We start from the raw sequence: 17,084 nt of genomic DNA on the forward strand, positions 1-17,084 counted from the left end.
TAAGAAAATGAATAATACGAGTTAATTATTGCAAAGTAGTATTTATTTTATACTGCCATTTATTAGTAGTTTTTATTTAAAATTTTCATTATTTTATTAATATTATATATTTTATTATTTTGATCATGAAGCTTACGCTTCAACGCCTCGAGGCTTACGCCTCGCTTCATAACAGGCTCAATGCCTCCCTTCGCCTCATCGCATTTAACAACCTTGAGTATAAATTTTAACAATTCAGGTTTGAGATTTCATTTTCTTGATTCGACGACACTTGAATTCAAAACCCAAATTAAAAAATTAGATATTTGGGTACAAGCTGATGGGTCGAATGGCTGTACTGTTGATAGTCGTACTTTTTCCAAAGAATAACACGATAAAAAAAGATTAAGATTCGGAACTCCAACTTTTTTTAAATACAGATCAGTCATGATCAAGGAATGCACCCAACTCATTTTCACACCTACATTTTAATTTCTGCATAAATTTAAAAAAATAGAAGATCACATAATTAACTTGAAAGAAAATAACAAGAAATACTTTGATATACAAGAAATATTTGAATATGTAAATGAGAAACAATAACATATAAAAAAATCTTTACCTACAAATGAAATATAATCAGTACCATGTTAATATGATATAACGAGGTGCTCGGTTTTGACTGTGGATCCTTATCCATGATCCAGAATGGCTTGTAAGCTATGTCATAATGACACAACATTTAGAGTGCGTGTCATGGGTGACACGAGTCGAACACGAATATAACACACCCACACAACTAAAACACGTCCGAACATTAAATTAATATAACATTATTTTATTACCTTTTAATACTATTTCAGTAATAAATACATTTTTTATATATTAAAATATAAAAAAATTGTTTTTCATTGATTAAAACATTAAAAAAAGGTGTGTGGTCGTATCTTATTTTTGAGAAACCTTTCAATCACGTGTCTCAAATTGGAGCCAGCGTCGGGTGGTACCCGTATCTTTGTGACATAGCGCGTCAGATAGCAACTATGTCACAAAGGTACAGATACGACCCAACATGTGACTAGAGTTAGACACGAAAATGTTTTGAAAATAAGACATGGTGACTTGGTTTTCTAATTTTTTAATAAAACAATATTTTCAGTATTTTAAATATAAAAACATATTCAAATATAATTGTGAAATCATTAAAAATATGAAAATAATGCTTAAACGTGTAAGATGATCGTCATCGTGTCAGATTCGTGTTTTTTGTAACACGCACTAGTTATGGCGTGTCATTGTAACAGAAAAGGCAAACCTAAAGCTAAAGCCCTCCTAAAAGTCCACAAAACAAAATCCCCCAACCTTCCTAGAATCACGGAGAAACCCATGACCCAAAGCATGGCATTAATGTAATTTGTGCACAATCCGGGGGTCATTTTATACGTTCCGTCCTTTCATCTCTTAGGAAAGCCACAGAAGTGTCCCTCCTTCCGTTGTCATTCGTCACCATCTCCTCGTCTTCGCTCTTTCCCGAATTTCGCGGGCCGGGATATTCCGAGTTCCCTGAACGTCCTAACGGAATCTGTTCCTCCTAGAGCTCCCCGTTCTCGCCAACGCCCCCGCCGGAGGGTTCCCGGTGGTTCGTTCTCCGGCGCATGCTTCCGATCTCGGTGGCGGAGGAAAGTCGGGTCCTTCCTAAGGCCTCTCTTGAACGGACGGCTGGGATATTCTCCGGCGGAGTGGGGCTCCTCTAGGCTTTCGTTTTTCCCCGATCGTAATTTTTCTTTTTTCCCGATCTCACCCGGTGGAGTGGCATGACCTCCTGTTGATATTCGTCTGGTTCGGAGATTCGCGGAAGATTCCGGCGATCGGGAGCCATTAGCTATTTTTTTGTTTTTGTTTTAGGATTTCTTTTTGAGGGGAGAAGGAAGGGTGTGAGGAGGAGATGGGGAAAGCGGCAGTGGGTGCAGCAATTGTCTGCGCGGCGACGGCGTGCGCGGTGGCGGCCTTGATCGTACGCCACCGGATGAAGAGCTCCGGGCGGTGGAGCCGCGCCAAGGCGATCCTCCGCGAGTTCGAGGAGAAGTGCGCGACGCCGACCCAGCGGCTCCGGCAGGTGGCCGACGCGATGACGGTGGAGATGCACGCCGGGCTCGCGTCGGAGGGCGGGAGCAAGCTCAAGATGATCATCAGCTACGTGGACAATCTGCCCACGGGGTCCGCCTCCCTTCTCCCCGTTTTCATTTTCTCCTATTTTCTGGAATTTTCTTTCCTTTTTTTAATCTTATCCATTTTCTATCTAGATTAATGTAATCGTGATAAAGATTTAATTTTTATGCAATAATCATAATTTTCATCGCTTTCTTTATTTTTTTTGTCCACTTCTTTCTTCGTTTGAGAAAAATTGAATATATATATATATATATATATATATATATATATATATATATATATATATATATATATATATATATATATATATATATATATATATATATATAATGGGCAACGGCGCTAAATGAAACATGCTATTGGATTTCGGGTGTTTTTTCTAAATTCGGACCGTACAAATGTGATTATATGCTTGTTTTTACATGAATCGGAGCATTTGATTCGGATGCATGGATAGGTTTTTATAAGGTTTCAAAAGTCAACGACCTACAATTTTCATACTCATTTTTCTTTTTTCTGTTTTTTACTTTTTTTCTCTCTTTGTTTTTGTTTTCTGATATGCCTTGTTGAGATGTGAACGTTATGCTTTTTTGGTTCTTTTGTATATTATGGAGTCGTGTCATGTTGGAGTATCTTGTGATTCTTTAGGAGCCTGGGATTGCATCATCTCGAGCCACTCAAAATTTCATTTTTCTTGATGCATGGTCCTTTATCCGTTCATCATCATTCTTCGCCCATGCTTACCATAAGAATCTTTCCTTTTTTTGGTTAATCTTCAGCATAAATGATGACTGAACTAAATAAATCACCAAAACAACAAATAAATTAAAATCCAATTGAATTACCTTTTATTTGGAATTAAGGTGAATATATTGCTTGAGTAACATCTTTAAGTCATTCTTTTAGCAACTAAACAAGACAAAATTTCTAAAGGAAATACTGTTACTATTAGAAAAATAACCTTTGTTTCAGCAAAAATAAGGCAAAAACGGGTGTAAAAATATGTAGACAATTTATTTAATGTAAGGCAAAATGGATGGTTGTTTTAAGCGATCTTCTCTTCCTATGTTTGCCTTCCAGGGATGAAAAAGGACTGTATTATGCTTTAGACCTTGGCGGAACAAATTTTCGTGTTCTGCGTGTACAGCTAGGGGGGAAGGAATCACGTGTAGTCAAACAGGAGTTTGAAGAAGTGTCTATTCCCCCTGAACTGATGGTTGGAACCTCTGAGGTGGGTAATGTAATTTATCTTGTATTACTTGAATGTGTTCCCTCTTTTTATGTTATAAGGGCATGCTTGTGAAGCCAAAAATGTAATATGATTTCAGGGACTGTTTGATTACATAGCAGCAGCTCTGGCAAAATTTGTTGCTACAGAAGGTGAAGATTTTCGCCTTCCTCCTGGCAGACAGAGAGAACTTGGTTTTACATTTTCTTTTCCTGTCAAACAAATGTCAATTGCATCTGGGACACTCATTAAATGGACCAAAGGTTTCTCAATTGATGACACGGTTAGTGCTGTTTGCTTCTGCTTTAATTTCTGCCACTGATTGATTTATATGTTTTGATTCCTCAGATTGCTTTTCTTGCTATGTTCAAATTGTTGTTATCAGTATTATGATCTTCATCAGCATCTACTAGTCTATCATACTTTTGGAGATAATCTCCATAAGGATTTGTCCAGTCACTGATGGGGAATGTGATTACATCCAAGCATTCTGTAATTGGAAACATTTTTGTTTATTAAGCTCTTTCCAGATCTAATGTTGATAAATACTTTTAGTCATTTGACAAACCTAGCTTGACTGTGTCGTGTTTTTTAATAGAAATCAGCTGTTTTCACATATTTTTTTTGGTTTCTTTTCTTTATCAAACCCTACGTGTTGCTACTTGGTAGCTGCAGGAAATCTTCTTGTAGCTTTGCTTCTTCCTCTTTTCATGGTTGTATACCTTAAATAACAATATCATTTCTTTGATAGGTGTGATACTCAGGCACTATTAGAAGCTACATTTAGATAAGATCTACATGGTTTGCTTAGTCAAAAACATGTTTTGGAGTTTTAAGAGCTTCAAAAATTACCAGCCTGCAAAAATTTCACGATTGAAAAAACTGTATCTTCCATATATAGCACTCGGTCCAAAATGCAATTCCTGAAAATTGAACCATGCTGAATGCATCTATAGGGTCACATTGGTCGTATAAATCATACCTATAAGTTTCTGCTAGAGAGTATTGCATATCACATAGCATGATCTGTCTATGTAACGCGCTAGAACCTTACAGTAGAAAGGATATACAGGAGGGTTCATAGAAAATTATTACTGGAGCAAATGAAAATAATGTTAGTCTATTCTTTCTTGTTTCAAGGACACCTTATTTTGAACCAGAAACCAATTATTCTGGTTTATTAACTACCTTTAACAGAAAGTTTACTATGTTGAGGGCATAACACTGTGTCATCACTTTCCCAGCTTCCCTTGTGCATGGGAAAAACAGAAAATAGGGGAAATTTATGGTTCCACTTTCCACAATCAATGAAAATACAGGTGATTTCCAGGGATTCATTTCTCCATGGATAGTGAGGTAAAATGAAACTGTGGTAAAGCAGAACCAGGCCTCCAATTTCTATGACAACCAATGTTCCCTAATGTCACGAGGAGTTGGACTTAATTGGTGGTGTTCTGGCTATCCAATTGGATCTGTTCTGTTTTTCAGTGTGCATGCCATGATTGAATGTGTTATGAACATCACGATATTTCACAAGTACATATTTACTGGAATACATTGTCGAGGTTGAGGCATGATTATAAATATCCAGTCTGCATGTGATTGTTGAGAGCGTGTCAAACTCAGTAAAAATTAATTGGAAATTGGAATACACTATTGTCATTCAATGGAGGCACAACCATGAATAGTGTAAATTTCTAAATGCAGGATCCCCCTTGTTTTATAACAGTGATTTTTTCATATCTTAGCAAAAGTTCCAACTTGTCCTACCATTCTTGTTATATGTTATTTACTTTTTATCTGAATGTGATTTTCTGTTTTGTCTGAAGTTAGGTTGGCAAAGATGTAGTTGCCGAATTGACTGCAGCACTTGATAGACATTGTGTTGATATGCGTGTGGCTGCCCTGGTACAGCTGTCTCCTTTCTTCTTTTGGCTTTAGTAGTTATATATTTTGTTGATGATGCTTAAGAAGTTTTTACTTCTGTTTGTTTCTAAGACGTGGGTACTCAGCAATTATTTATGATTTAGGTCAATGACACAATTGGAACATTGGCTGGAGGTAGATATGATAACACCGATGTTGTTGCTGCTGTCATCTTGGGTACCGGGACAAATGCTGCCTATGTGGAGCATGCACAATCAATTCCTAAATGGCATGGACTTTTACCTAAATCAGGGCAGATGGTTAGAAACATTTGGATACTCATTCCAAATCCATTCTCCTTTTGTATTTTTAGTCTCTTAATCTGGCACTATCAATATTCTTTTTAAGTTACATCATCCAGACATGTCTTGAAAAGAGACATTCTTAGTTTTAGATAGCTAGAACATAGGAAAACCAGAAATGATAAAAGCAATGGGAAATTTATTTTGGCATGTGCATTTGCCATATTGCAGTCCATCAACATGGAGTGGGGCAATTTCCGGTGTGCTCATCTTCCTTACACTGAATATGACCAGGCACTTGATGCTGACAGTCTGAACCCTGGCGAACAGGCAAGTTTCGAAATGTTGCTGTTATAATCTTTGCAAAAAATATTTGAAATGCTTTAAATACTGAAATATTTTGTTTTTTCTCTTGAAGATATTTGAGAAGATGATCTCAGGAATGTACTTGGGTGACATTGTTCGTAGAGTCTTATCGAGAATGGCTGAAGAGGCTGCTTTATTTGGTGAAAGTGTTCCAGAAAAACTTGAAGTTCCATTTATACTACGGTATAGTATTGTATTTAACATCTTGATATTTGGCTTTTGCATCTGCTGAACCATGACTATCATGCTATGACACACTGACATTTGGCTTGGCATGTGCATCTTGTGTCGACAATATGACACTGGCCATGATACTTGTTGAGAAATGTAATACTTGTATCAGAATGGTGTGCTATCCCTCTTTCTTTATACATTCTATTATTTATAATGGTATATCTGTCTGTTTGCCTTTTATGTTGTAAAGTTAACCATTTCTGTCTTTATGTGAGATTAGGGGAGTCGGCTTCCTTATATATTTTTGTAATTTCTTATTTGTTAATGATTTTTTTTTCTATTGTGGCCTCTCATTCATAGGATTTCTAGGGTTTTTAATGAATTTTGAGTATAAAACAAGAAGTAAAAAGGTTAGGATGGGTATAATATGGGTTAGGCTTGCAGTTTAGGCTGTTTGGGGCATAGTTTGGGTTTACTTAAGACCTAATATTGATGAGAAGTGGAAGAACGTGGGGGCAGATGGAGTGAAGTTTATTTTCCTATGAATGAAAAGATCCACTCACAAGAGTCAATGGTTTTTCCTAATTAGTGGTAGGGATCCACCCAAAGAGAAATCCCTCAAGTAAAGAAGCTCTCACAAGATTTGTTATTCAAGAATTGATCAAAATGCAATAATGACTTTTATTTATAGCCTTGGGTGAGGCTTCCCATACAAGCTACCCATCTGATAGTGGAGCCAAGATCCAAATACATGGAAGCAAGCCCCAAAACCCAAAATACAAATGATCAAATACAAGAATCAAACTCAAAATACACAAGATCAAATACAAGAACCAAACTCAAAATACAATATAATATCCAAATAGACCTTATATTTGACATAAACCCTACAATAAAAATTTAATCCAATTACAATCCGGCCGGACCTCCAAAGGGTTTGTATGTAACACTCATCTTCTTGGTGTATCTTCTTCTCCTTCTTCTTGGATTCATATATTATCAGAGACATCAGATTGTATAGAGATCGAGGCTGTGTTCAGTAAAGAGACTCCATTCCTGTGACTGTGGAGATTTGAGCACAAGGTGCTGACATCAGATAGGGCAGTGCAGCTGTTCAGATCTCCATTTTTTTGAGGTAGGGATCCATCAGTCTATAATTCCAGAAGCTTGCTGGAAAAAATCCCCACCATAACCAGAGCTATTTTGGATTTATTGTGATTTTTTTATTGATCTCTGGAGATGAACTTCATTAATGACCGGATTCATGCAATCTGTTCATTCTGATTGTATCAGTGGTTCTTGATAATCAAGAAATGGTGTGTTTGGGTCTTTGTGGGAGTAGAATCTGTTAGTGACCATTTAGGTGTGGGATTTGAAGGTTTTGCTCCATTCTTGTGAAGTTTTCATAAGGTTATCAAAGGTGGTAACTCAGTTTGGGGTTCAACAATTGCGGTAGAGCTATATTAGGGTTGCTTTGAACTGTGATTTGCATTCTGTGGGTACATCAGCATAATCTGAACAGAGTTGGGTATTTGTTTCTTTATGAAGACCTGTTAATACTGTTACTTGAGACGTTCTTGGTACCAGGTGAACAGTAACAGTAGTTTCTTTGAGAGTTCTTGTGCTCAGTTGAAGCTATTAGTGTTAAGTGTATATTTCAATGTTGTAAGTACCGTATCATAGCAATGGTGTGTTTGGTTCTTTGTGGAAGTAGAATCTGTTAGTGACCATTTAGGTGTGGGATTTGAAGGTTTTGCTCCATTCTTGTGAAGTTTCCATAGGGTTATCGAAGGCTGTAACTCAGTTTGGGGTTCAACAATTGCGGTAGAGCTATATTAGGGTTGCTTTGAACTGTGATTTGCATTCTGTTGGTGCATCAGCATAATTTGAACTGAGTTGGGTATTTGTTTCTTTATGAAGACCTGTTAATACTGTTACTTGAGACGGTCTTGGTACCAGGTGAACAATAACAGTACTTTCTTTGAGAGTTCTTGTGCTCAGTTGAAGCTATTAGTGTAAAGTGTATATTTCAATGTTGTAAGTACTGTATGATACGGTACTATACGTATCATTACTATGAAAAAAAACAATATGATACAAGTGTGTATTGTATCTGTATCATACAATACAACCCTATATCATACCATATCGTACGATACAGGGTGTATCATACGATATACTTTCGATGTACTTTAAAAGGGCCAAATTATAATTTTTTTTCGGGTTTAAAGACCTCTTGAGGGCTGATTTTCTCATTTGTGTAGAGGCTATTAGAGGGGGTATCCATGCACCCTAGAGTCATGAGAGCGATTTGGGGACTGATCCGTGCGCAAGGGAGAGGGGTTTTGCAGTTTGCTCAAGTAAGAGTTTTCTTTCACCATTTTTCTACTCGAGGAAGTGGGTTAAGGTAAAAAATCTCTCTATTATGAGTATAACAAAATAAATATAAAGTCATTAGACATGTATCTCCCCCTCGAATTATAACAAAAAATAGATATATTGGTCTTCAAAAGATTTGTCATTAACTTATGAAAATTTTTAAAATTCTCAAATACTTCATATTTATGTTTGAGAAAATATATCTAAGTATAACGAGAGTAATCATCCACAAAAGTAACATAATAAGCGTATCCTCCCTTGGAGGCAACAAGAGCAGGGCCCCAAACATTGGAATGGATTAATTCAAAAGGTTTAGAAGCATAAAAAAGACCTCTCTTGATATGGAATTGATTTTATTTTAGCAAGAATACAATCAAAGTCCTCAGGCGAGGAACATTGGATAATTTATACATACTAGGATGCCCTAGTCTTTGATGCCACAAAATTTTATCCAATTTTTGAACATTAAAACAAAAGTCTTGATAGGGATTTTCAACTGATCCATATAATACAAGTCCCCTTCTCTATGCCCTTCCCCAATTTGCTTCCCAAACTGGAGATCCTGTATTAGGCATTGGTTAGAAGTGAAAGAGACTCTATATCCATGATTAGTGATTTGAGAAACAGAAAGCAAATTTAAATTTAGTTTTAGAACAAATCTTATTTGTGGAATACTAAAAATAGGATATTTTTCAAAATTTTGGATTCCACTAATATCAAGAGAGGTTCCATCAACAGTAAAAATATTTCATTTACTAGTAGAGTTACTATAATTGGAAAGTATAAATTCATCATATGGCATATGAAATGAAGCACTCGAGTCTAAAAGCCAAGGAACCATACATGGAGGAGAAGACGATGAGACGTCGACAACGGTCAAAGATTGTCCTTTGAGTAGAGGTTGCAATGCCTCCACAAGTTGAGAAAGAGACCTGTTCAAAATTGATTTACTTGAAGAGTCTTGGTCAACTTGTGAAGTTCCAACCGAAGCAACATGTTTTTCATGTTTGCTAAATTTCGAACAAAAATGGTTTAATATGTCTTGGTTGTCACAATTATGGCAAAAAATACCTCATTTTCTCCTTCCATCCCTTTTTCCTTCATACATGGTCTAAGTTTTATGAAATAGATTTTTAAAAGATATTTTTGATAAAAGTGTTTTATGAAAGCCAGACACCAAATAATAAAAACCGGCTCACACTAGGGTGAGATCCGGGTCAAACTCAGGGAACGGGAGAAAACTTTGTATTTTACATAATGACAAGCTTTATTGCCTTTAAAATAAAAATAAATAACTATTACAATGTGTTACCCTCTTGAAGAGGTCTCAAAAAGAATAATAAATGGCTTTATACAAACCCAAATTAATGAATTAAATAAACCTGATCTAAAAGAAAAGAAAAAAGGGTCTTTAATTGCTTGAGCTTGTAGTCCCTTTGATTTTCACTGCTTCCCTTTAAACCTTAGAGTACTATCATGTAATCTTTAAGCTCATTTAGTCTTTGCTCATTTGATGAAAAGATTCCTTTAGAAGCCTTATGAGGGCTCAAAGGGACCTTTATGGGACCTCAGAGGGCTCTTCAGGGTTATTTTTGAGAGCCTACCTCACATCCAACCGCTTCCTTGCAAAACAAAAACACAAACCAAGCAGAACAATGCAAAAAAAAAAAAACAATACTAAAATCTAATATTTCAATTAAGAAAAACAAAAAACTAATCTAACAAACTATAACAAACTAACTAACTAAATAATACTAAAGAAACTAACTAATGTAACAAACTATTAAATCACTAAATGACAAAATAACAAACTAACTTAATAACAACGATGAATCAATTTAACTAGATTGAAAACAAACTATTAAACAATATGCAGCAAACTAACTAATTAGAAACAATAAAGAAAATAACATGCAACAACTAACTAACCACGAGTAGACAAAATATGCTAACCATATACAAGAATTGAACAAACTAACAACTAAATGACAATATTACGTAACAAACTAACTACTTAACTTATGAACTAACTAACTAGAAGACAAAAGCATATGCTAATCGACTATTGAACCTAAATAACTAAATAACTAAATCAAATAACAAACTAACTAAAAAATCAATGCTAACTACTTGTTGCACGGTATCTAACGATTTAACAAATAAAGAAAACTAACAATAGTATCTAAGCTAACTAAAGTATTCAATGAATTAAAACAAGTACCAAGAATCGACTAATGCTAATTTTTGCTAACTAATTTATCTTATGTAATATAAAATCAATATATGAACTAAACAATTAATTAACTTGACGTGAATTAAACTAATACCATCTACGGCAAATATGAATTAAGAAATTAATGTAAACTATTCTAATAAAACTGATAATTGAAATAATGAAATGAAAATCGGCTAAATTGATTTAACTAAACTAATTTATCTAATTAATTTCTAATTACTCTAATGACGTAAAACCAGAGTTACCGGAAACGCCTAGGCAAAAGGGGAAGCACGCTTCCCCGAAGCGCGAAACGTCGCGCTTCCGAAGCGTGAGGGGAAGCATCCTCCTTTTTTGGGAAGCGTGCTTCCCTTTTATGGGAAGCGCGTCCCCCTTTTATGGGAAACGCACTTCCCATAAATGGGAAGCGCGCTTCCCCCACGCTTCCTGTTGGGTTTTTATGAATGCTCTTTTTAAAAGATAGTTTTTTAATAAAATCTTTGAAAAATCGTCAACCAAAAGTAAATAACCAACTTTCCACGAAGTGGTAAGTACGGGTCGAATCCACAGGGAACGGGAGTTACTCAAATATTTCTTAGAAATTCAATTTATTAATCAAGAAACACTAGTTACAAATACAATGCTAAAACAATTACAAATTAATACTACAACTAATGAGAAAAACTCTTCAGTCTTCTGTTGCACGCCAAGGGTACTTCTGTCTTTTCACCACTTCTCAAAGTTTTCGCACCTGGACAAGAATCCTTGGAAATTTCTTATGCTTTTCAACCTAAAAACACAGAAGAATACAAAGTTAGTAACTAATTTCAATAAAGCAAAATAGAAATGAAATTACACCTAATTTTCAAGAATTTAATGAAACAAATCCTAATTACAATAAAATAATTAAATAAAATATTAAACTAATTCTAAAATCAACTACCCTAAGTCTAACAATACTGGATGATGCAGATGCAATAATTAAAATGCAGAAATTACTGAAAACAGACCGAAAATGATTAAATGAATGAAATTACAAATCTACCCCTAACTAGTGCAAAATAGACTTCTGACAGCTCTTCAGAAAATAACTGTTTGACAGGGCTAACGAGGTCCGATTTTCCTGAAATTTGTTCTATTCTGTAATTAACAGATTCAAGAATCTGACAGTTTTTACAGAATTAAAAAATAATATCTGGAACTCCAGATATAAGCGTTTCAAAATTGAGAAAAATCTGGATATCGCAGGTCTCGAAATTTTAAAATCCGAAAAAGCGGTTTTCATAAAATGCTTAAAAATCAGACCAAACCAACTCGGATCGAGCTGAAATTTGGTCTGTAGTCAGTTAACACACCAATAAAGTGAATAGAAAAATAATATTTGGAAAACTCGAAATTTTTGCACATGAAATGACGATTATGCGACAGGGCAAAAATCGGGTTTTGAGCTCAATGCACTATTCACTTTGTAAGTCTATTTTAAACACTAAGAATGCAATCTAACCCTAATGCAAACCTAAATGATACTGAATGACAGTGTATATGCAGATGATGAATGCAATTATACTAAATGAAATGAAAATGCAACACAATATGCAAATTACGACTAAAGCTAAGTTAACTACCAATGCAAATGCAATTAATATAAGTAAAAGTGCAAACCTAACTATATGAATGAGCAACTGCAGTTAATACAAACTAAATACACTTTAACTAAAGGAACTATTCAAATCAAACACAATGAACCACTACACATTAAACCAACAATGACTTCTAAAATCTAAGTGAAGCGAACAAATGAATCACTAGACTAAGTTACACTATATCTAATATGACTTAAATTAAATTAAATGAACAATTACAGACCAATGGGGTGTGGGTTTAAGGTTTGACTGAGGCTAGGTTCAACGAGGTTGACTCGACTTGGCTTAGGCTAGGTACACGACTCACCTAATTGGGTCAAATAGGTTGACTAGGTTAGGTTAACTACCTTAGACAATGCCTAATTTAGAAAACTAAAATTAATACCTAATTAATTAAAAATAATAAATAAAACTAATGACTCCACGAATTACACGCCTAATATATGAAACCCTAGTTAAGACCTTCCTAAACAATAATCCTAATTATTAACCTAAGGTTAACACAATTAACTAAATTAATTAAGACTAAGTCTATGCTAAATTAATATGGACGGTTAGAGAAATAGGAAAGAATAAATGCTCAAAGATAATTTTGGGAAAGTTGATAACTCCAAAAATCGTCCAACTCTAAATGCTTGTCTTGACTTGCCTTAAACTTCAATTTGGAAAGGTAAGAAGTGGAGAACCGTCCAGCTAGGGGCAGTTACACTTCTTTAAGATCTTTAAAAACTAATTTAAGCAAGTAGACAAGTTGAAAATGTCCAATTCAAGAGAGTCTCCACGGCTTTAGCTTTCCAAAAATGTTTGATAAAACAAATAAATACCTCTATCAAAACCGTGATCTCCTTTTTAGAAAATCTTTGAAATTTCAATTCGACTTCCAAACAAAACAAATATTGATTTTATCTTGACTATCCTTCCTTGAACTCAATTTCAAACTTGCCTAAATGAGAGCCAACGAATTTGGATCCATCAATTCTCTCAAAACCGTTTTTCTTTTTGGAGCAATTACTCTACTATTTCGATTAAACTTTCCTAACACAACACCAAAAACATTTTCTAAATTACAACTAATGAATGTAGACAATTAAATTACCTAACTTAAGAGACTTACTAAAAATTTCACTAAAAACGTCTAAAAGCAACCAACATCAAATGCAATATACCTATACCCACTAATTACTTTCTAAATGCACAAGACTCTTACTAAAAAGTAGCCTAGAGCTCTAATGGAGCTCTAATGCCTGACGCCCCACCTTGGGGAAGACGACTAACTAAGTAAAAATCGACTTTTTCACTCACTAACACAAAATTTCAAAATTAAGCAAATACTACCATGAGAATGACACTCCTAAATTAACACATGACATTTAATTAACTAATTACACTACTGAAAACTAAATGAACTAAGTACTATGCTGGAAATGAACAATATATAAAACGTGAACAGCCCCCTAACTACCCGCATAACCTAAAACTCTAAGGAATTAGAATGAAAACTAATAACACTCTTGCATAATTAACATATAATTGAAATAAACATCAAACATCAACTTAGACTAATTAAATAACTAAAAACTATATGAAAATCCTACAGCCGGCTGAACAACACTACAACAAAGAAGAAAAACTCGATTTTGCAATTTGCTCAATAAACACCAAAAATCAAAACGACCTTAAGAAGGAACCTAATATGATAACTCGACCCACATAAATGTTATGAAACTGTGAAACTACCACACACATAGCAGACCACAACTAGAAACAAAAATCACACACACTTATCTAGATGAACTAGAATCCAACGATTATTTCAAAATAAATTACACGACACACCTAGATTCATACCAAATCAAACTTAACATATACCAAAAACACGACACACCTAGATCTACCATGCTGGTCTATGCACGAGTTCTATACTAGGGCTAAAACAATAAAAATACAGCAAACACACAGAAAATAACAAAAGAAAAACAAGCACACACGATTTGGGTTTTAACTAGAAGAAAAGAGGGAAGAAGACCTACCTCCAGGGCGATCCGACGATTGTGGGGGAGAAGAGAGCGGACAATGGCCTTAGCTTGACGTCTCGAACTGTTCGAGAATGCCGGAATATCACCACGAGCAGGGTTTCTTCAGCTGCAACACGTTGGAGATCCACCGAGGATGGAATGGGTGCCGATTCGCGATCAGAGGGTTTAGAAAACCGGATGGAGGTAGGGCCGACTCATCTTGTTGGGGTGTTTCACACTTCCAAGCAAGATAAATGGTCTCCACCTCTGCTACACCTGCAAAAACACAGCAAATGGTGATTAAGCACAACAAGGAGGATAAAGAAACGAATAGGAATGAAAAGGGAGATAGAATGATGCTTGATTTCCAAGCAAGAATCGATCTTCAATGGAAAATGAGGTGGAATGAGGGGTTGGAAAGGGCTGGAGTTAGAATCACAGTAGGAGGCATCAATCCCAATGCCAAAGACACCTAGGGTTTGCTGAAAACTCTAATTTATACTTTTGGTGTTTTTCAAAAACAGTGTTATAATAAAAGTTTTTACCCTGCGCCACTTTCTGGGGGTTTTTTGCAAAATGTTTTCTAAATGGGTATGGATATGCGTGTGGGTTGGATTTGGGCTTTCTAAAGGTTGATCCAAGGTCCAAAACAACCTAATTGGGTTGGATATGGATTCGATCCACCTCGAAATCCGTGCCCGAACACTGAAATAGCCATAACTCTTTCATTTTAACTCCGATTTCTCTGAAATTCGAACCATAACTCCTTACTATCAAAATGCATCTAAACATGGGTTTTAAACCTTAAACTTATTACAAAATGCATGAATAACTTGCTAACATGATGTGCATTTCATGCATCATCAAATACCCCACGCTTCCCCATGTTTCCCCCTCGCTTCCCCATTTTTTTCATTTTTTTCGCTTCCCCCTCGCTTCCGGTTCGCTTCCTAGGTCGCTTCCGGTTCGCTTCCTAGGTCGCTTCCGAGACGGTTCAGAATTTTCTTCTAAGTGGTCCCACGCTTCCTCGCTTCCTAAATTTTTGAAAGTGCCTTGCTTCCCGCTCCCGCTTCCCGTATCGCTTCCCGCTCCCGCTTCCTCGACTGGTAACTCTGCGTAAAACTAAATATACACCAATCTAATTACTGAAAGGCAAGATTTAACATGAAATTAAAATTGACTAACTAAAAAGAAAAATCACAACTATCTAAATCGGCTAGAATAACAAGGTTCTAATTAAAACGATAATTAATAATTTAAATACCTAATTTCTAATCTAAGTGCTGAAATAAAAATTTTTTGGAACTAAGTATTAGGTATAACTATTGATAAATGCAGAAATTAATTCTAATCTGCTCAACTTAATTAAAAGAATTAAAACCACTAATTATTTATTCTATCGATTTCTAATTTAAACTATTTAATTAACACAACTAACTAAAGAAATTAACGAATATCAAGAACATGAATTAAACACTAACCAAACTATTCTAATACTGAAAATAAATAGAAATATTCAGATCTAATTGATAAAAATTAAAAAGATTATAAAAACCCTAAATCGGCTAATTTATTCTAATCTAAATTATTAATATAATAAATATTCAAAATAAAGAACCTATTCTAAATTAATTCTACACTAAATCTGAACCTAAACTAAATGAAATATAATGTGATTAAGGGAAAACATCTAACTACATGCATCAATTCAATTGAAATAATACCACTAGGCATAAAAATCGAGGAAATCGGCTAAAACTAAATTAATCTATTTTTTTTTTTTTTTACAATTTATAAAAACAAAACTCATCTAAACTATATGCAGCGATTAAACTATGCTATATGCAATGATGAAATACTATTCATGTATTCTACGAAAAAAAAACTAATCTAAATAATAATCAATGGAGAGACAAGGGAGAAGAAGCAAACCTCATGATTCGCCTTCGATGGAGGGGTTGAGAATAAGAAACAGTCTTTCCTCCGAGCTGCACATACCTTCGACGATGGGGACAAGAAGAACCGGCGCCAGAAGAGATTAGAAGCAAGAAGAGAAAGGGAGAGAAGGGAAGAGCAAAAGGGAGAACTGGTAGGGAACGAGAAGGAGGAGGAAGAGAAGAGAGGGAGGAAGGAAGAGGCACACATTTTTTCTCAAGAGAGAGACACCCTCTGTGGCTGGAAAAATACTTTTTATGCTAAACAAATTAGGTCACATTTTTTTTAGAAAACTCTAATTAGTTTTCAAAAAATTCAAAACAGCACTTCTAGAAAAACGTGTTTTAGAAAGAGGACACTTATAAACCAAATAAAATAATTATTAAAATTCTTAAACTAATTAATCTACAAATTAAAAAAGTTCTAAACTAAGCATAACACTAAAAAAACGCAGGGAAGAGTTTGAAATATGCGATTTTTCTATATTTTCAATTTCAAAGTAGTTTCTCACAAATATTGACAAGAATGGGTTTTTAATGCAATTTTATGATGGATCATGCATAAAAATATATGTATAAAATGCAAAATATATGCATGATCAATACACACGATTCTTCCTATAGTTGTTTTTATAAAAGTGTTCCCGATTTTGACACGACTTTTTCTTTATTTTGAGACTTTAATCTAGTCTCTTCCATGCAAACTTGAACTAAAACCTCTTGGATAGGAGGAAGCTCATTTTGTCTTCTATAAATAATATTGCCTCTCATTTGTTCAAACTCGGGCCTTAATCCTCTCATAAATTGAAAA

The 17,084-nt window shown here is 34.9% G+C and overlaps 1 protein-coding gene across 1 annotated transcript in view; it reads left to right on the top strand.

Moving 5' to 3' along the window:
* The first annotated feature begins 1,471 nt into the window (after nucleotides 1-1,471).
* The window catches only part of LOC149830110 (hexokinase-1-like), a 42,418-nt gene continuing 26,805 nt past the window's right edge, over nucleotides 1,472-17,084 (top strand). Inside the window, exons 1-7 of the mRNA XM_090016318.1 lie at nucleotides 1,472-2,196; nucleotides 3,232-3,382; nucleotides 3,480-3,662; nucleotides 5,213-5,287; nucleotides 5,410-5,565; nucleotides 5,779-5,877; nucleotides 5,966-6,096. Of these exons, the coding sequence (XP_089872444.1) occupies nucleotides 1,925-2,196; nucleotides 3,232-3,382; nucleotides 3,480-3,662; nucleotides 5,213-5,287; nucleotides 5,410-5,565; nucleotides 5,779-5,877; nucleotides 5,966-6,096 (1,067 nt within the window). The 5' untranslated portion in view covers nucleotides 1,472-1,924. The remainder of the gene's footprint in view (nucleotides 2,197-3,231; nucleotides 3,383-3,479; nucleotides 3,663-5,212; nucleotides 5,288-5,409; nucleotides 5,566-5,778; nucleotides 5,878-5,965; nucleotides 6,097-17,084) is intronic.

The sequence above is a fragment of the Nuphar pumila genome, chromosome 8, assembly GCF_984573655.1.
Source record: "Nuphar pumila chromosome 8, dmNupPumi1.hap1.1, whole genome shotgun sequence".
In the NCBI taxonomy this organism is placed as follows: Eukaryota; Viridiplantae; Streptophyta; class Magnoliopsida; order Nymphaeales; family Nymphaeaceae; genus Nuphar; species Nuphar pumila.